The following is a 21,048-nucleotide window of genomic DNA, read 5'->3' on the forward strand; positions in this document are numbered from 1 at the left end:
CTGGATTCTTAGGATGCATGCATCATTTAAACAGCATACCTCCAAAGAGACCCGAAGCAGCTTTCTTTTGGCAGTCTGTAACAGGCGGTTTATGGTGGGTTTGGTGCAACGTCATGTGAATTTAAAGCAGGGGTGGGAAGCATGTGGCCCTCCAAATATTACTGGACTGCAAGTTCCAGCAGCCCTGGCCAGAGTTAAAGCAGTGTCAAACTACATTATTTCTGCAGTACAGATGCAGCCATGGTTACCAAAATCTCTTTCATCCAGTGGGTCTACTTTGATTGGGTTGAGCAACTGGATTTAGGTTTCTGTTACTTAGGTTCCGGTTTCTGCGACCTATGTCTCATCCTCTATGTCTCCCACCTCTATGCCCACAGTTTTTGCAAATCTAGTTCCACAACTGGTTAGGAGGAGGAAGAAGTACTGATGGTAGACTGCAATTAGAAGTGGTGACCTGACCTTTAAATTCTTGCAGTGTAACTGACATCATGCCATGCCAATGAACTGGCTTTGTTTTTGCAAAGGTTGTCTTGCTTGCCTGAGGTCTTTCCTGCAGCTTCCAATGTACCTTCTTGCTCTAACCAGAGGCAAACTCTTCTCCCCGACTTCATACTTTGGAAAATCCCACACATTTGTTTCCAGTATTAACACAGAGTTGTGTTCTGAGCTCATTTCTCTGGTTCTCTCTCCCCCTTGCAAAAAATGCAATTTCATTTTTCACTCTGGATCTCGGGACAAACGTTTGATCTGATCCAGCGAGGAGGCCATTATTGCTTTACAATCCACTTTCACAGCAAACTGGACCGGTCGAGTGTCAGTTAGCCTGGAAACGAACTGGGGCTATCCAAAAATGAGACATGTATACAGAATGAAATCTGCAGGGGCACCAAAAGTACAGACATTAAAATGATATAAAATGATATTACATTTTATATTGTGTATATTTGCTGTGATTTTATATATAGATGTTTTAATTGTTTGATTTCTATAATGATTTTAAAACTTTTATCTGTGAGACACCTTGGGTCCCGCCGGGGGGAAAGGTGGGATATATTGTAAATGAAATGCAATAAAATTAATTAATTAATTAATTAATTAAATTAATATTTTAAAACTCCTTAGGCTAGACTAATAAGGACAGAGACAAGCCTTTGTCTAGGATGAAAAGGACTGAATCAAGCCTCTTAAAGAATTTATCTTGGAGGTGGGATCTCATACCCCGATGTGACGGGGACAGTCCCGATAAATCCTTTGTCGCCTCGTTTTTCCAGCTTCTGCCAAGACAGACGTTACTTAAGAAGTATATTTAGCCAAGGTTCTTGTCACACTGCAGAACGAATGCAGTTTGACACTGCTTTAACTGCCATGGCTCAGGGCTACAGGATCCTGGGATTTGTAGTTTGTTGTGGCACTGGAGCATTCTGACAGAGAAGGCTAAATGCCTCACCAAACTACAGATCCCAGAATTCCGTAGCATCCAGCCAGGGCAGTTCAAGCCGAGTAGCAACCATCATCTTCTCCTCCACCTGCCAGTGATGCAACAGATCCAAATTGTCCCAAGGGACGATGATCCACAAGATGCACTTGTTTGCCCAGTCTTTTATGGCTAACCGAGAAGAGCACACATCCTCCTTTTTAAAAACCTTTTCCAAACAGTTTTCATACTATGACTAGTTGCGTTCTGTTCTAACGCGGACTTGTTGTCTGGTTTTAGCCATACCATTCTTGATTTAAACTGGAAGTGTTCCAGAGTCTCAACTTTGGAGGAAGAGATCCGAAAGAAGCATCGATCCTTGCTTGACCCTTCAGTGCCCAAGAACCTGGTCCAATCTCCTGCTTCAAAATTGCCTTCTTCAGGTGAGTGTCTCTACCTTGAGTTCTCTCTTTTGAAGTTTGTGGTTTATTTTTAATTTCTTTCCCCAGTCGCCTGTCAAACCCTGCCTTTGCCGCGGCTGCCAAGGAACAATCTCCCACAGCCCTGGCAGCATGAATATTTGATAGCAGATGAAATATTAAGATGCATTTTGCAAAATGCCCCACCCTTTGCCTTCCCTGTACTGGGCATGTGTCTCTCTCTCTGTGTGTGTTGAGGGTTGGCAGAAGCAGAAACCATTTGGCTCCCAATCTCTTTTTGAACTCTTTGGAAACCTTTTTCGTTCCCGACTCTTGAGTTCTATTTTAAATCCTTCCAGAAAAAACCAAAACCAAAAAGGAAGGTTGCTTTTGAGTTCCATAAAAAGGTAGGAGGTTTCGTTTCTGCTTTGGGTGTCAGGGACGTGTGTGTCTCAAGTGTATTTGTGTGTGTGTGTGTATGTGAAGACACACACACACACAGATTGCCTGGAGTGAGAAGAGAGAGAAAACCAAGCAGGGAAGGAAAAACAGATTTTAAGCGAGAGGAACACTCCACTTCAGACAGAGAAGAGAAGAGAGATCCCACTTGCACACCAGTTTCAGGTGAGATGTTTATGGTGCTTCTCTCTAGATAGATAGATAGATAGATAGATAGATAGATAGATAGATAGATAGAATACTGGCAGGTTCTTTTTAAATCTTGAGTGCTTAAATGAGAACCAGTGTGGTGTAGTAGTTTCTTGGACTATGACTCTGCAGACTAGGGTTTGATTCCCAGCTCAGCCACAAATCCCACTGGGTGCCTTTGGGCAAGTCACACTCTCTCAGCCTCAGGGGAAAGCCATGGCAAACCTCCTCGGAACACGTCTTGCCAAGAAAAACCCTTGATAGGGTTGTGCAAAAGTCCGAAACGACTTGAAGGCATGCAACAACAGAGGTCCATAAGAGCGGACTGCACAGTTGCAACCTTCTAGGAAGCAAGCACACATTGGGATTGACTGTCTGAGTAAACAGGCGTCGGAGTGCACATTGCGTGTCTGGGCACATGGCAGAGGGAAATGCCAAGGCTGGAAAGTATTTTATTGGGAGGTGGCCCAGCCTGACACATTTGGGGCTATGGGCAAAATGGCTTGGTCGTGCTTTGCTTCGTAGTTGTGATGGATGGGATAAACCCTAGGGCAGCGGTTCTCAACCTGTGGGTTGCTACTCCTTTGGGGGTCAAATGACCCTTTCACAGGGGTCGCCTAAGACCATTGGAAAACATATTTCCGATGATCTTAGGAACCGCAATTTTATGGTTGGGGGTCACCACAACATGAGGAACTGTATTAAAGGGTCGCGGCATTTGGAAGGTTGAGAACCATTGTTCTAGGGCAATGTAAGACAGCTAGGACAAAATGCCATGGTCTGAGTGTTGGACTACAGCTCTGGAGACCAGGGTTTGATTCTCAGTTCGGCCATGAAACCCAATGGGTGACTGACCTTGAGCCAGTCACACTCTCTCAGATTCAGGGGAAGGCAATGGCAAACCTCCTCTGAACACATCTTGCCAAGAAAACCCCAAGATAGGTTTGCCTTAAGGTTGCTGCAAGTCGGACATGGCTTGGAGGCATACAGCAACAAAAACGTACAAGTCTGTAAATGCTTTAAGTCAGATAGATGGATGACAGTGATTTGGTTTTTAAAAAAAATCAGGTCAAATGGAGTTATGGTGCAAAATCAGGAAGCGGTGATGATGCAGCATCTCTTCTTCATCTACCTATGAAAGTGAGAGTTGCAAAATAAGAGAAGGGAGGGAGGAAGCATTTCATCCGGAAAGGGATGTTTTTAATAATGTGTGTCGTGTTCCTGTGAACTTTCTCCACTGTGATGCTTGAGGATGGTGATCTTCAGGGTGCATCTACACTGTAGAAATAATGCACTTTGACACCACTTTAACTGCCAGGGCTCCAGTCTATGGCATCTTGGGATTTGTACTTTTGTGAGGCACCGGCCCTCTTTGGCAGAGAAGTCGAAAGACCTTGTAAAACCACAAGGTTGACCCCATCCATCACTATGGACCATCCTTAAGAAACTTTAAAGGCCAAGGGTTCCCAAACTTTGGTCCTTCAGGTGTTTTGGACTTCAGCTCCCAGATAAGCTTGGCTGATATTCAGGGATTCTGGGAGCTGAAGTCCAAAACACCCAGAAAAGCAACGTTTGGGAACCATTGTCTTAGGTAGAGTTCCTGGGTTTGTGCATCTGGTTACATCTGTGTCTTCTACAACCCAGAAGAGAGCACCACCCTTGCACAATCTTCGAGGATGTGCAACTTCCTTTGTGACGCAATGTTGTTGTTGTTGTGTGTCTTCAGGTTGTTTCTAGCTTATGAATGATCACTGGGTTTTCTTAGGAAGATTTGTTCAGAGGAGGTTTGCCATTGCCTTCCCCTGAGGCTGAGAGAGTGGGACTTGCCATAGGTCACCCCATAAGTTCCCATAGTTGTGCAGGGCTTGAATCCTTGAGTCTCCTAGAGCCTTAGTCAAACTAGTACACCATGTTGGCTAACATCTATTTTGTCACCTTTAACCTGCCAAGAAGCGATTAACAAGATTTGGAGACGTGTGAAATCCAGTTGATAGCCAAGACCCATTCTTCTAAAAGGTGTGGCTCAACTCCATTTGTACAGAAAGGTGCAAATCTCAAATTCCGCAAGCATCCTTAGTTTGTACAACTATGAGAGGTAGAGAGCGTCCTTATCACAAGAATTTGGCTCATGGGGACCTAGTTGGACTTGTAAGTAGTAACTTCCCTGCTGGGCAAAAGTTAGGCAAATAAAGTTTCCTGTAGATAAGGTAAGTTGAGGCAAAAGCCAGGACCCAAGTCCCTTAGAAAATGCAATCCCAAGATTCTGGAAAGTAAAGCATAAGGTGCCTTCTGTGCTGGAACTGGCTGTAGTTCTAGGCTTCTCTGGGATTTCTTTTGGTGCCAAACATTGACACACATTACTACTATGACATAAGGCACTGGGGAACTATGATAGCCAGCATGGTGTAGTGGTTTGAAAGCTGGACTAGGATTCTGGGAGGCCAGGGTTCAAATCATGACCCAGCAGTGTGATGTCGCTGCAAAGGAGGCAAAAATTTTTTAGTCTGCATTAACAAAATCATACTTTCCAAATTGAGAAATAAACCCACTATATTCTGTGTTGGTCAAGATTAATCTGGAGTACAGTGGACCCTTGGTATGGGTTTTGTGGATCTCAAAATCCATGGATGTTCAAATCCCATAGTTTCCAAATTGAGCAAAGAAATAATCCCAATATATTATGTGCTGGTCGGCACTCATCTGGAATACAGTGAGCCCTTGGCATGGGGTTTGGTTCCAGGACTTCCCTGTGGATACCAAAATCCATGGATGCACAAGTCCCATTCTATACATGATGTCCCTTATATAAAATGGCAAAATCAAGTTTGCTTTAGGGAATATTGGAGAGAATACTGAGGGCTAACGTGATTTCACCCTTTTAAATATCTAAAGCGCCGTCACAAAGAAGAGGGTGCAAGTTTGTTCTCTGCTGCCCCAAAAGATAGGTCTAGATGTAATGCTTTTAAGTTACAGGAGAGTAGGTTTCGATTGAAGACCAAAAGGAACTTCTTGACAGCAAGAGCAGTTTGGTAAGGGACATTACCTGTAGAGGTGGTGGGTTCTCTTTCTCTGGATGTGTTCCGAAAAAGGCTGGACCACTACCTGCTGAGGATGCTGTTGCTGGATTTTCCGCATTGAGATGGAGTGGGTAGGATGTTTGGATTCATTGACCTATGGGACCCCTTCCAATTCTATAATTTTACCTTCACTCAGCTATGGAATCCCACTGGGTGATTTTGGGCAAGTCACACTCGCTCAGCCTAAGAGGAATGGCAAACCTCCTCTGAATAAATCTTGCCATGAAACCCCAGTAATAGGCTCCCTGGAAGTCAGAGTCAAGTTGAAGACATGTAAAACAGAAACGGGATGCTTAGGAGAAAGAACTGAGCCCATACAAAGAAATGAACTCCACTCCGGCTGAAAGAAAACCAGGCCAAGGCTGCTGGCACTTAATATTTAACAACAACATGAAAGTGGCTGAGTGGATCTTTTAAACTGGCTTACGGGAAATGTCAGAAGACACTGGGAAGAAGTATCTAGGATAGCTCCTTCCTTCCGGAGGATGAACTGACTGTTCTGTGCCTCCAAAGCGAAGGTAGGACCCTCCAGGGTTGTAGCTTCCTTCCAGAATTTTAGATACAGCTTTTTATTAAGCTGTCTACAGAAACCTCAAATGCCTTACTCTACCACAGGAAAGGTTCCCAAATATGGCTTTTGAGGGTAAATTATAAAGATGATCAAATTTTGTAGCTGCCGGTTCCTAATAATAATATTACATACTTGTATAAACTCTATATAACATATATAATTTTAATATTTATGATTATGTTAATAGTTTTATTGTCTACGGCTGCGTCCGCACCACAGAAATAATCCGGTTTGACACCTTTAACTGCCATGGCTCAGTGCTATGGAAATCTGGGAATTGTAGTTTGTTGTGGCTCTGCTATTGTCTGGAAGTTTGGACGAACCATAATTCGGATTCCGTCCATACTCTAGGAATTGGATTGAGGTATTGCTGGGCAATGTGGCACACTCCCAAGTAGTGCCATTTTCTTTACTGGTCTGTTATGGTGATCCTATCTGTAGCTATTTTATTCAGACGATTTGTCAGTTTGATTGGAACAGCACTCAGCAATAGTAGTAATGATAATAATAATCTTTGGTTGCATAATCATTACTCTGTTGCATTAGTCTGGGAACATTTCTTTCCAAATAGTATACATTATCTTTTTGTGACCTCAGGCTAATGGGTTTGCTTTATATGAGCCTTCCATTATTAATTTGTATTTTCCTGCTGCTGTCCATTTCTTCTGCCTTTCCAGTAACATCAAAGTTTCAAATGACGTAACTAGGGTTGCAGTCACACTGCAGAATGAATGCAGTTTGACACCATTAACTGCCATGGCTCAATGCTATGACATTATAGCAGTGATGGTGAACCTTTTAGAGGCCAAGTGCCCAAAGTGCAACCCAAAACCCACTTATTTATTGCAAAGTGCTATGTCCCTCTGGCTTTCTTGTAACAAACTCTGGCAAACTCTATGCTGGGGCGATGGCACATGTACCCACAGAGAGGTCTCTGAGTGCCATTTCTGGCACGTGTGCCATAGGTTTGCCATCACTGGATTATAGGATCTGTAATTTTGTGAGACATTTAGCCTTCTCTGTCAGAGAGTTCCGGTGCCACAACAAACTGCAAATCCGAGGTTTCCATGGGATGGAGTCATGACAATTAAAGCAGTATCAAACTGCATTCATTCTGCAGTGTGGCAGCAGCCATAGTTACGACATTGTAAAATTATGCATTTTAGACTGATGCAGGCTGTCTGCTCATGTCTTTAAGGTGTTCAAACTCTTTGTCGTTTTCATGGAAGGATCATTTCCCATCTCCTCTTGGTCTTGTGTCTCCTGAGAAAATCCAGAGGGAATGGTGTGGGTACTCTTGAATAGTATGGCAGGAAGGAATCCCACATAATTCATTGGAAACAGTGCAAAGTATATTGGTGTTTCTTTCTGACTCTTACAAAAAACAATGGGTTCCTTGAGCGTGGAGCAAGATTCAAAGTTCTCCAAAACAAAGCATGTGTGCTCTCTAGTTCGCCGGAATGCTTCACTGAGCAAGAGAGCCAACAAAGTGAAAAGAGGGAAGGAAAACAAGGGTTTTCCTTGGCATACCATTTTGTCCATGGCAGTGCAAGATAACACTAAAACAGTAAGGGCCAGCAACTGACTAGGAGACTGGCAGATGAGATAAAGTGTGCTTTTATTTCTTCAAGCCCGAGTTTCACCGCTGCTGTTGACAAAAGAATGAATTCTCACACCAGTGTTTCTCAAATGATGGCCCTTTCCCTTCATTCCTTCATTCCCTTTCCTATTCTTTCCTTTTTCCTTCCCCCTTCTCTTCCTCTTCCTTCCATGTGTCCTGATATGACCCACAATTGAGTTTTACTGAATGGTTCCCTTTCTAGTTCTCACTTTCTGCTTTGCTTGTTTTCCCCCGCACCTTTCCTAGGAAGAAGATGAAAGAATCCCGGTGCCTGACGGTGGCCACTGCTTTGCTGACGCTGGTAGCCCTCAAGGCCTACATGGAATGGAGTGCTGAGCAGGAGGAGGGCTTCCCAACCCCTCATGGAGTCGGCTGGCACAGCAGCTCCATCACGCCCGCCCAGCCCTTGAGTGAAGACCTGCCAGTCTTTGTTCCACAACACTTCAATGCTTCCTTGCAGCAGCTGCGCCAAAGCATCCCAAAGACCAAAGCCTATTGGAATGAGAAACAACACCGTAACTTCCGAATCCTCGAGGGGGACTTGGAGGCCAATGCTTCATGGAACGAATGCTTTGGTCCCGGAACAGCAGACAGAGTGGCCAAGATCAAAGATTTTGGGTCCTACTCAGAGCTTTACAGGAATTTCATTTTATACGATGAATGCCGGACCTTTCCGCTCTTGCTCAACCAGCCAACCAAGTGCACCACCAGTGGCAAGAACCACACCTTCCTACTCTTAGCCATCAAATCTTTGCCTGGCAACTTTGCTGCCCGTCAGGCCATCCGGGACACGTGGGGGCATGAGGGTGCCCCTGGGGGTTTACTAGTCCGCACCGTTTTCTTGTTGGGCACAGCCCAGAGCCGTTCTGGGCCTCGCTTGCAACGGCTGGTAGAATACGAGAGCCAGACTTTTGGTGACATCTTAATGTGGGACTTTGAGGACACCTTCTTCAACTTGACGCTGAAGGACTACCTCTTTCTCAACTGGACCCTAGAACATTGCCGGAAGGTCCGTTTCATTCTCAAGGGGGATGATGACGTTTTTATCAACATGCCCAAGGTCTTGGATTTCCTTGGCTCTTTAGATGTTCAAAAGCCACTGTACACGGGCCAAGTGATGGCCAATGCGTCACCATTCCGCGTTCGCAAAAGCAAGTACTATGTGCCAGAATCGTACTACGTAGGGCCTTACCCAGCCTATGCAGGCGGTGGTGGCTACATCTTCTCGGGACCACTAGCCCAGTGGCTTCACCTTGTTTCTCGACACATAGCCTTTTACCCTATTGATGATGTTTACACAGGCCTTTGCTTCCAAGCCCTGGGTATCCGCCCAGAGTCCCATCCTGGCTTCCAGACCTTTGATATCGCAGAGAAGGACCGTGATGATCCCTGTGTGCATAGCAGACTACTTTTGGTGCACCGACGTAGCCCTCAGCAGACCCTTCAACTCTGGAAACAAATTACAAACCCAGAACTCAAGTGCTGAGGGTTGTCACGGACGATCGGACCTCTGAGCATGGAGGTTTTAGGAGCATCCTATGGGCAATGAGAAGAAGAGGCAGAAAGATATGGGACTCACGTCTTCTGTATCTCAACTGGGATTCTGATCGAAAGCAGCTCCTGCATGTGGCAGATGGTGGGTGAGCATAGCCTCCTTATACATTCCAGATTTGGAGGTAGCATATGTCTGAAGGACAGGCCATTGCCCAAATGCCTGGCTCCTGAACTCCCTAGAGTCAGTTGGCTGGCCACTGCTGGAAACAAGAGCACTAGAAGAAAGAGGACATCAGTCCACTTTGGTTGACCTCTTCTTAGGTTTGTACTCAGAGTTGCCTTCCTATTCTGGCAAGGCAAGGTGGAGAGGGATTAAGTCTGGGGACATAAATAAGGGGCAGCTTTCTTGAAAGCCTGTTGCAGGGGAATGAAGATGTTATCCTTTTCTAGCAGGATTACTGGAAAGGAAAAGGATTTAATTTAAGATGGCTCCCTCTGTAACATAGCCTGGTCCTCTGGATGTTGTTGGACCGTAACTCCCAGCATCCAGAGCCGGTACAGCAAATGGTGAAGAATTCTGGGGGCTCAGCAATATCTGGAGGGTGGCACTGGCCCATCTCCCACACTTGTTCTCTATCCTTAAACCCGATGTGAGTTAATGCATTACGATAGGCAGATGTATTTAGTTTGGCCTACTGTTGGCATGTGCTTAAAAGATAAGTTAATAATGTACTGTACATATAAAAACTGACAGAGGTGGAACATAGAACCATGGGCGACAGGCGTCAATGACAGTTTAAGATTAGGGAATGTTCTTTCCCCAGATGTTGAAGACAGTTATTCTTAACTTTGTCTCTGGTCTTTCTGGCTGAAAAGTTAAGATGTCCAGGAATCAGTCCCTTAAAACTTATCTTGCTAAACTCCCAGTCACAGTTGAAGCTCTGTACTCCTACTTTCATTCATTCAATCCCTCCTTTTCAATCCAGAACATTCTACCAGATCCATCTGCAATGTCAGATTACGCCCCAATAGGGTTTTTCCCTACACTCTTTATTCTCTTCTATGGTACATTTCTATTTTTCCTATTGAAAACTTTTTGTTACTTGAAGTAATCCCTACAAGGGTTTTCTCCTTGTGGCTCAATCTTCTAGACTAGAGCCAACACACCCACAGCTGGGTAAACAAAGGAACGGAGTAAACAAGTGTGCACTGACAACATTCACAACCATTTAGTGTTTAAACATGCCTTAAGAAAAAGGTACAACTTGGGGGTAAAAATAGGTGTTCTCCTAAGTTGCCAGCTGTTATTCCTGTTACAGCTGCATCTTGCACCAAAGTTGAACAGAGTTTGGATATTTTTGTGTGACCTGCTTAAATGTGCAGAAACTCATTATTCAAAGGCTGTCATGATGTACCGATATAATAAAATGAGTCTCAGGTGCTGTCTATATTGGATTTTGTGACGTGCGACTAGAAGGCTTTGAGTTCACTTGCTGCTGCTCTTCAGGATGTATTTATGCGTGCATTTTTAAAAAGTAGCAACTAGTTCTTGCTGAAATGTAGTCTTGGCCCTGTTTTGTCTTAAGGCCAGTGGTTCCTAAATATGGTGTGGAGGTGAAGGAAGCCAATTTTGGTTTAAATTTGAAAAAGAAAAATGGTTTGCCTTGCGGGGGAGGACAGATTTGTTTTTGTTTTAAAAAGGAAAGAAACGTGACAAATGAAATCAAGTGGGCAGAATGAGATGCCAGGCCACAAGGGAAGAGTGCAAGGAATCATGAAAACGTCCTCCCACACGACAGCTGTGAAGGAATAAACAGTATGCCAAAAACAAGCAATCTAGGATAGTGGTCTTCAGTGTGAAAACTGGTCTCAACAATTCCGAGTGCTGTTTTCTATACCTCCCTCTTATTATCTGCTACCATGTGGGCACAGAGCTGCCATACCCTATCTACCTCTGCAACTAGTTCTGAATTAGATGAGCTGAAGCATTACCCTGCAGTTAATCTTAAAACTCTCTGAACAAAAAGCTACCAAGATATAGCACCAGAATCTAGTTTTAATCCAGGGAGCAAACCAGACTCCTACTAAGCAATGAATGTGAATCTCTGGAGCACATATAAAGTGCCTCTTCTCTCCCTCAACTGAATGGCTGCATCCAGGCTCTATTAATTCTGGGAACACAATTTTCACAGCCATGGATGTAGCACCTACCAATCCAGAAACTTATAGGTCAGGTAGAGAGTTAGCATGGTATAGTGGTTTGAATGTTGGACTGCGACTCTGGAAGTAAGGATTCAAATCCTTCCTTGGCCATGGAAGCCCAGTGGCTGAACAGACACCATGGGAGGAAAATATCTTAATTTTTTTATTAGTTTGGCAAGTCACCCCCTCGTCAAACATACATCTGCCTACAGTAGCTCACATTCACTTGTTATTCTCCAAATTAAACATTGCTTTCTGCTGTAACAGTTTTGATTAAGAAAAAAGTAACAGATCAAGGGAGCTCTGAACCCTTGCAGAGATGCTGGAAATACAAACCTTTTGGCCATGGAAGAGACTCAGGCAAAAGCCCAGTTCATACCACCCTTTTTAAAATTCACAGCACCAGTCTGATTCACCACTAAGTCCAGAATGTACACCACTCTGCAGTTATTTCCGTGGCTAATAAATGTCCCCTCATTTCCAAAGAAAGCCCTTGGAAATTCATTCCGTATCAGTGTTTTGATGAATTAGCTAAAGACAAGTTTCAGGCTGATAAATGTATTCCTCAAAGGAGTAATTGAGCAGATCTTCTTCAAAAGACACTGGCTAGCCATGAACCAGATCCAGCACAGACTTGATTTACATAGCCATCTCAATTTTACCTTTGAAGCAAGGTGGATCATCTCATTCTCTCTTTCACACACACTGCTCCATCTATTGCTTTCTCCCAATGTGGTCTTTTGTTCCACAGGTGTGTATGAATGAACTGGAGATCATTTTGGCAAATGTGCTTTTTGTTTTGGACACAACTTCCTCCAGGGAAGGAAATCAAGATGCTGCCTGCTGGTTCCTGTCCAATGTTTGTGTAGTAGCAGGACCCAAGAAGACAGATGTAACTGGAGGCAGAGGAAGTTGTTCCAGCAACGGAACAGCACTGATAAGGCAGTTTATGTCCAGAGCAGGAGAGCCACCTACTGCCCCTGTGCTTTAAATAAGGCTATGTGCAACTGATATATATATATATATATATATATATATATATATATATATTATTTTAAAATGGGGCAAAACAGTCCGGGCAGCTAACCCAAGCTGGTGTGGAGCCACCAAAGGTGCCAGAGTTTTTAGGTGCTTGTCCTTCATCCCACTCATCCCCAGATCCCCAGCCATACCTTCCACAGCAGAGGAACGAGACCTTGTTTTCACACCATCACCACTGGCTCTATCTTTGAGCCAAAATTCTTTCTACAAATCCTAGTTATAGAAGAAGGAGGAGATGAGGACCTACACCTGGGCAGGAAAGTCACTTCTCATAATGGTCCAAGGGATAGTGTTCACCATATTGCTTGAGGTGACGCTCCAAAGATTCCTGCTGCTTCTGGATGTGCCAAGGCATCTCAGAGTACACATCTGAGAAGAGGAGCTGAGGTTTGGGCTTCAACTTGCGTTCTGCCTCTTCGAAGGCCTCCATCACCTGGAGAAAGGGGGAAGAGAAGACAAAAATCCAGTTTACACCAGCAGATGTGAGAACATGGGATCTTTCTGCTTCCACTTGTTCTGTTTGCAAGAATCAATTGCACATATTGGGGGAGAATATCATATAGTTAGGCCACGTACTCTTTTACGGGATTTCTTGCGCCAGATCTTCTCCTGCTCCTCGTCCCACCAGCCTCGTCCCACCATATAGTGACGGAGACGAGAGATAGGATGGTCTTGTTTGTCCCAATAGTTGACTTCATCCACTGAGCGGTAAGCAGAGCTGTCGTCACTTGTGCTATGATGCCCAATCCTGAAAGAACAAGAAGCGCTTGATTATTCATCCAAGTTCCTTGCTCTTATCCACTGATAAAGTCACCTCTTCTCAGACTCAGTGTTATCTGTCAGGTTTGTGTTCCATTTCTGTTTTGCAGCTCCCTCCTTACCTGTAGGTCATGGCTTCAATGAGAAATGGCTGGTTCTCTGCCACAGCACGGCGCCGAGCCTCCTTGGTGGCATTGTACACGGCAAAGACATCATTACCATCCACCCGGATGGAGTGGATGCCATAGCCAGGACCCCTGGCAGCTGCAAGATGGAAAAGATATATTGACATGTTTGGAATGCAACATTCATTGTTGCTATGGGTGTTTCTGTGTACATGCTCGCACCAACATGGTTATGGTTGACATTTCTTATTTTTATTTATATGAAATAACTGAATATTTGCCTTCAGCGAAGCTCTAAGGGCAGTTTATAAACAAGATAAAATGCTAAAATAAAATAAAATAAAAAGTGTACATACATGGATATAAACCCAGTGAATCCTAGACTTACAGAGATACAGTCTGTGACTTCTGTGCTAAGCTCAGATGCTTGCAAATTCAACACAATAATAATTCTGAGTACTAGTGACTGATGATGACAGAAGTTTCATAGCTTGGCCCTTTGCAGTACCCCTTACAGCCTTGGATCCCTTACACTTGCATCACCCAGATCCCAGGGAGGGGACTTAGGGGAAGTGGAGGCATTTCACATCCCAACATTCTTACCAATTCCATCGCCGCGGTACTGCTCAGATGTTGGTGTGGAGATGGCGTAACCATTGTTCCGACAAAAGAAAATAATGGGGCACTCAAGGGTGGCAGCAAAGTTGAAACCCGCATGGGCATCACCCTCACTGGCAGCACCCTCCCCGAAGTAGCAGATCACAATCCGGTTGGTATTCTCCCTCTTGATGGCATAGGCAGAGCCAACAGCTGCCAAGAGGAAGAGGAGAGAGAAATGAGATCAAGAGGAGGAAAAGGGATGACACTTAGGTAATTCAGTATGAATATGGGTTTGCAGAAGCAATTACTTCATTTCACCCCATTCTTCTCACTATAAAAGTAGTGACCCTAGAATCTGTCAGAGTCCAAGATTAATACTCCCTCAAATGGAATGGAATTGATGAAACTATAGCTTAGAACAGTTGCTTTCTTGTGGGACTATAATTTTCAGGCTGGGGGGATTCTGGGAACTGAGTACCTTAAGAAAGTAACTGTTTCAAGCTCTTCTATGAACACATGAAACCATCCTATAATAAGTCAAACTACTGATCTATAATTAAAACTGATCCAGAGTTAAAAATGAATTTTTCACCTCATCACTCTACCCTCATGTTTTGCATTTCTATGGTTATTCATACAGTCTGGTTATAGAGATCCCTCACTGCATTATTCTGAAGAAATACACGAAGTCTATGAAAGCTTGTGTTACAACTTCTTTTGCACAGTGCTGCAAGATCCCTTTGCATACTGATCTATTTGTTCTAGCTCAGTACTGTTTGTTCTGATGGGCAGTATTTTCACCTATATGTATTCTAGCCCTGGAATACACAGGATAGCTTATTCTATCATGTTATTAGTATTTACCCCACCACCACCCCAAAAGGAAGTATTTGAATCTGGTTGGGGCTTACCTTGTGGGATCTGAGTAGCTAGTGGGGATGATATTGTAACAAAATGCAAGTCCTTGCAGCCATAATGCACAGGCATCTGACGGCCTTTCCCAGGGTCACTGGCATTGCCATAGCACTGTGCCATGAACAGGTCCAGAGGATATCCCCTGTGCATCAGTACACCTGGAAGAGCAAAAGAGGGACACAACCATATTAGGTGCTTCTGCCAAAAGGAAAGAAGGAAGGATTATCAGTTAGTGAGCTTTTGAGGTCATTTTGAGCTATTTAAGATTGTTCCAGTGCGCATCTGTCATGTGCTGCCACTCAGTGGCTAAACACTTAAAAGAAAACTTTGCTAAGGATGTAAGAAATACCCACAAATTTTCTCATGCAAAAAAGAATGTACTGACACATTGACTCAGCCTGTCAAGAAAATAAACTAGTTTTGTATTTCAGGACATTTTGGGGTAAAAACATATGAGCACCATACGTTTTTGCACAAAATAATTCTTCTGTGCAAATGATTTTCTCCCAGAAAGTCCTCAAATGTGAAAAATATTTGAAGAATTCACAAAAAACTCTTCTAATCTCATCTAATGAAGAGAGCACTTCTAAAATTATTCATTGTTGCGTGTGAGAATAAAACAAGCTAAGATTCATATCTCCCCACTTCAGCTCCTTACCTGCTTCCCGATACTGTCCAAACACAAGGTCAGTGTCGTCAAGGGCGGCCGCACTGCCGATGTGTGTGCCTTCCTCCCCGTAATTGGTCATGTAAAAAGATATTCGCCCCTATGAATAGAAAGGTGAACTTGTTGTTATGTAAGAAAGGCCAGACCTCCATATCTTGGTCTCTCAATGCATCAGGGGTAGAATTGCCCTGCACATTTTTTCCTCAGCCAAGAAAGTGGACCTGACAAGCCTGGACACCTCCTGCAAAACAATACCCCTCTATACCATATTTTGTCCAGTATCCCCAAAGGAAGTGGACTTCCAAACTCTTCTGTTTTTGTTTTGGGTGGCAGGGGCAACCCCTGATTTTGGGAACCAAAATGTGGTCCTCCAGACCTTGTCCAACCTTGTGTTACATCAATTATTCCCAAATCAGGAGAAAGCTCATCTGATCCTTTGTATGAACCAATTCACAAGTTACTTTTTAAATAACAAAGGGGGACTGGAGAAGCATCTGGCTATGATCCACACAGACTGGTGACATTATCAGCTTAGATTCTGGAGGGTCTCAGTAAAAGATGCCATCGATTTGCATCTGCCTACGTGGGCATAGCCAGAAGCTCCTCTGATCTCCCCTATACTTCCCACCAGTCACAGAATGGCTGCTCAGAAGGGCTATCATACAATGAGTCCTGCGGGCGGGGAGCCATAGCAAAGTTCCATCTGGGGAACTCTTATACTATGCTGGACAAGCTAGGATCTTGGCTAATAGCAGCCAAGCTCTTATCCAGCCTGTCTGTTCTCAGCTAGGGTGCGCTATGGACATACCTGTCTCTGTGACTCATAGAGGATCCGATCCATGGTGTTCAGAAGGGTCATGCTCTTGTAGAATTTTAAGACTTGCTCCTTGGGAAGCTGTAATGAGGAAAATGATGAATCAACATGGGAAACCCCACTGGAAGAAAAATATTTAAACAGGGATTAAAGGAACTGGTTGGATTTTTCCAGCCTTAAGGGTCTGGGCAACCTATGCCTCACCTGAGGATCTTCACTGAGATTGACGATCTGCCCCTGCCGGTCCATGACCCGGTAGATGGGAATCCCCGAAATCACATTGGGCTGGATGAACTCAAGCCTGTCTACAAACTCAGCTGAAGCACCTGGGAACTGTGGTTTCTCCTCAAGCGAGGTAAACTCTTCCTGTTGTTGGAGGGATCCCTAGTAGGGGTTAAAGAAGACAAAGGCACCCACAAGAAGGAATTAGTACAACAGCACTATATCTGGCACAATGATGCAATCCATGTAATAAAAGTGTCTTGGATTTCAGTCACTCCACAATTTGCTACTACACGCATCTGTTTCTTAACCGATGCTGTAAGAGAATTGGCCCATGGCACATATTTTCGAAAGGTGGGCCACAGAGGGTTCACCGAGTTCCTTTTGCTATCCCTGAACTTGTAAATAACAAGTCACAGTCAATGTACTTGCCTCTATCTTTTTTTAAAGTAATGATCTGTAGGTATTATAAACTGAGCTCCCATTATTCTGTCAAATCCAACTATCTGGATACTGGGACTGTAGTAAAAACCAAGGTGGTTTGGGGATCAGCAATAATTTCGCACTGTGTTATGTTTAAAACGTGTCTTCATTTTGCCCTCACTGGGGGAAAAGGTACTTTATGATAGAAGCAACTTTATTGATGTAATGAGAAATATTTTCTAGTTACTGTTTAAATCACCCAGCACCCCTCACCATTGGCTAGAGCTGCTGGGACATGCACTCCAACAACAGCTGGAGAGCCACATAGTTACTACCTATATTTTAAGTTAACTCTTAAAAGAGTCATTGAAAAATATTTTTATTTTGATACAAATTTTCCAAGGTTTTGCCATGATCTTGTTTATTTTAAGGTGTCACCCCCTCAGCCCATGGAAAGTAATGAGCAATGTGACATGTAATGCGACCGTGTCGTTGTCAACACTGCCATGAGTAAAGACAATGATGAATCACCTTTCAGGTACTGTCACTTTCCAAGTTCTGGGATAGCTGAATAAATAGCTCCTTTGTGCTCCTTTGTTTTCCTTCGTCATTGGGAGTGGCAAACAGAAGTTCAGAGCGTATGTCTACCAGCCCTGAAGGATTCCTCTCTGTGGCGGTTGCACTATAAATTGCTGAGGCTGCCCTCAACACAATGCAGTAAATACTCGACTGGACTTACAACAGACCAGGCTGGAATTCGGATGTACAGTATCTTTACACTGGCATAAATACCGTCATGGAAATAGTCCACCCTCTTGCAGATTACACAACAATGGTATCCTATTTAGGGTTGTGCAAGTCCTGTGATGCCAACCTAAACATTGGGTTAAGTGTGGTGTTAAGAGGTGAATGAAGATTTGGAGTGATTCTGGCTGAAAAGAAGAATGTGTCTCCTGCCAACTGCACAACTGGAGTCAATTTCATCTTGGCTCTAGCTTCCAACTCAAGCAGTTCTCAACCTGTAACAGCATTAGGAAGGTTGAGAACCACTGAACTAAGTGGAGGCTAAATCTGTTCCTTGCCCCATTGCAATCCCATAGAGTAGCAATCTTGCCCCTGACTAGTTTGGATTTAAAAAAGGAGACCTTGGTCCAAAACACACTGCAGAAATAATCCAGTCTGTGACCACTTTCAGTGGCCTGCCTTATTGCTAGAGGTTTTTAAAAGGTAGACCTTGGTCCAAAACATACTTCAGAGACTGCTTTGAATGCCCTGGCTCTTTGCTAGGGAATCATGGGAATTGCAGTTTATTGTGTCACCAGAGCTCTCTGACAGAGAAGCTTAAAGGTCTCACCAAACTACACTTTGCAGAATTTCCTAGCATTGAGCCAGGACAGTTAAAGCGGCCTCAAACTGGATTCTTTCTGCAGTGTGTTTTGGGCCCTTTCCTACAAGAATCCAGAGTGTTGCATTCTGGATTCTCAGTCTTGGCCAGAGGTTGAAACACAATGGCAAAAGGTCATTACCTTAAGATGTAACATATGGCCCCACCTGACAAATAAATAATGCTGCAAATTCAGAATTCAGATATCATTGCGTGGAAGGATAGGTGGGAAAGGTTTTCCTGCTGCTGCTGCTGCTCAGAAGCTCAATCTGAGTGATTCAAAATGAAAAACCGATTAAGGTTTCAGATACAGGAAAGAGGTGTTTAATTAAGAAACAGAATGTCCTTGTTGATGTCAAGCCTGGGATGGAAAATATCTCTGTTGATCTCGGGCCACGAAAACCTGTGACGAGAAAACCAATTGACCTCAGTAAATCAAAAAGGAGAAGGCGCCGGTGAAAAACTGGAGGCTGGCCATGAAAGCAAAACACTCCCTGAAATGGCCCAGTTGGAGAAGAGAAAGTCACAAGAGCAAGTACTAAATATACTCGACCATATGTTGACCTCATGTATAAGTCGAGGGCAAATTTTGGGTCCAAAATGGTGGATTTTGCTATGGCCCATGCATACGTTGAGGGTAAACTTTAGGGGCATATAGAAGATGATCTAAAGGATGAAGCAAAGCAAAACAATGTCAGTGAACTTATGAAATTCCTGCAGACATAACTCTTTGTGCTTACGCTTTAGACTAGATGGATGAGAGAGAGATGTATTATACTCTTGCTTTTCAACAGGAGATGGTTCCTTCTTTTAAATAAGAGTTAAGAAACAGTACTTTACACTGACCTGTGGATAAATTGAATCAGATTTATGGGGTCAATTTTTTGACCTAAATCTCTAGACTTATGTATAAGTCTATATACTGTACTAGACTTGAGTTTATACAGTGTCTCCTTCTCTCATTTCCAAATTTCCCTGCAAAGAAGGAAGAGAAGTTAAATTCACGAAGCTGATCCCTCGGCATCATTGTCCATCCACTGCATCTGAAAATCATCTTTAAAAGCAAGACAAACCCCAAACAAACCTGTTTGTCCTCACATATCCTTCTGAAAAAAAGAGACACAAACTAAGTCACAAACTTTTTAATTTTAAGGCCGAATTGGAGACAGTCTTCTTTAGGGAGGCATTCCGAATTACTGGTTAATGTTAATCTAATGCTTACTTTGTCTTTATTGTATATTAATTAGTATCATTTGAGAGATATTTTAATCATGTAATGTTGTTGTTTTAGATTGTACGCTGCTTGGCAGGTTTTTTTACACATGTCCCTCCATATTTGCTAGGGTTAGGGGCACAAGACCCCCGTGAATATGAGAAAACCGCAAATAACATAAAACACCATGTTTTTAACCTGAGAGGACACCTCTCTAGGAATCTCTAGGTCCTCCAGCGCAACTCTGTGGTCATCTGCCAGACATTGAGCATAGAAATGCCTGGAGGAGCTATAAATGCCTAGTAGAGTGTCCCCTCTAGGAATCTCTAGGTCCTCCAGTGCAACTCTGTGGTCAAGGTCCAACAGACGCTGACCATTGAGTTGAGCTGGAGTAGCTACAAATGCCTTGTAAAGAGTATTCTCTCTAGGAATCTCTAGGTCTTTCAGCACAACCTTTAATTAAAATTGACCACAGAGTTGCAGCGGAGGATCTAGATATTTCTAGAGAGAACATATTAATCAAATCCGTGAATAATCAAAGCCGCAAATATGAAGGGATGACTGTATTCCTCCCTTTATTTTATTTGACCTTATGTAAAGTAAAGCGCTGTTCAAACTTTACAGTGCTCTATAAATAAATGTTAATCATCATCATCATCATCATCATATTAATAATACACTCCCCAAGTGCATTAAACAGCTGGTCCAATCTGCAAACACCTTTCATTGCCTCCTTAGATGCTGACTTAGGTTCCCCAAACACACTGCAGAAAAATCCCAGTTTGGGAGTGCTTTAACTGTCCAGAATCAGTGCTAGGGAATCCTGGGAATTGTAGTTTGTTGTGGCCCCAAAACTACACTTCCCAGGATCCCCTAGCATTGAGCCAGGGCAGTTAAAGCGGTCTCAAAGTGGATTATTTCTGCAGTGTGTTTGGAGTGGAGGCCGCTTTAACGTGTTGTTTGGCTCACTGCTATGGAATTCTGGGAGTTGGAACTCCATCTCCCAGAATTCCATAGCAGTGAGCCAAACAACATTAAACCGGGACCAAACCGGGTTATTCCTCCAATGTGGATGCAACCATATTTCCCCCATATCCTCCCCCTTCATCGCAGCCTGGGTTCAGGACTCACTCCAACACGGAGCCCCCGAGTCGAAGAAGCCCCTGTTAGCCATATTCGCCTCCTCAGCGCCCTCAGCCCCGATCGAAGCGACGACGACGCGGCGGCCGCCATTTTAGGCGCCTAGGCCTCAAGAAGAAGGAGCCTCAGCCTTGTTTGATTGAAGCCACGCTGAGGTTTAGGCCGCGCCTCTCTAGTGAAAGGGCAAACGACACACAGCACTGCATTGCTGTCCCTCAGGACGAAGCTTCTTTTTGGGGGACCCCCCCCAAAAAAAACCCTCTATCGCCCTATTTTTTGAGGGGGGCAGTGGCTAGAAG

The 21,048-nt window shown here is 43.8% G+C and overlaps 2 protein-coding genes across 4 annotated transcripts in view; one reads left to right on the top strand and one right to left on the bottom strand.

The window, feature by feature from the left end:
- The window catches only part of LOC121917541 (N-acetyllactosaminide beta-1,3-N-acetylglucosaminyltransferase 2-like), an 18,016-nt gene extending 7,324 nt beyond the window's left edge, over positions 1–10,692 (top strand). The window contains exons 2-3 of one of the 2 annotated variants that reach the window (XM_042443589.1): positions 1,715–1,857; positions 7,997–10,692. In XM_042443589.1, coding sequence (XP_042299523.1) covers positions 8,004–9,236 — 1,233 coding nt within the window. In that variant the 5' untranslated portion in view covers positions 1,715–1,857; positions 7,997–8,003 and the 3' untranslated portion in view covers positions 9,237–10,692. Of the gene's footprint in view, positions 1–1,714; positions 1,858–2,063; positions 2,458–7,996 lie in introns of those variants that run through there. The other variant, XM_042443590.1, reaches the window with a different exon arrangement.
- An 899-nt stretch (positions 10,693–11,591) lies between these two features.
- LOC121917540 (2-oxoisovalerate dehydrogenase subunit alpha, mitochondrial) lies at positions 11,592–21,030 on the bottom strand. Of its 2 annotated transcripts, none has more exons than XM_042443587.1 (9): positions 20,741–21,030; positions 16,572–16,751; positions 16,362–16,448; positions 15,545–15,653; positions 14,883–15,044; positions 13,975–14,181; positions 13,369–13,510; positions 13,064–13,235; positions 11,592–12,920 (listed from the first exon to the last, which is right to left on the bottom strand). In XM_042443587.1, the coding sequence occupies exons 1-9, from the start codon at positions 20,840–20,842 to the stop codon at positions 12,750–12,752; spliced, it is 1,332 nt and encodes a 443-aa protein (XP_042299521.1). In that variant the 5' UTR covers positions 20,843–21,030; the 3' UTR covers positions 11,592–12,749. The 2 variants fall into 2 exon arrangements, with proteins under 2 accessions (XP_042299521.1, XP_042299522.1); XM_042443588.1 differs by lacking the exon at positions 20,741–21,030 and adding an exon at positions 18,539–19,155.
- Positions 21,031–21,048: the final 18 nt, after the last annotated feature.

This window comes from Sceloporus undulatus, unplaced genomic scaffold, assembly GCF_019175285.1.
Source record: "Sceloporus undulatus isolate JIND9_A2432 ecotype Alabama unplaced genomic scaffold, SceUnd_v1.1 scaffold_23, whole genome shotgun sequence".
NCBI classification, from domain to species: domain Eukaryota; kingdom Metazoa; phylum Chordata; class Lepidosauria; order Squamata; family Phrynosomatidae; genus Sceloporus; species Sceloporus undulatus.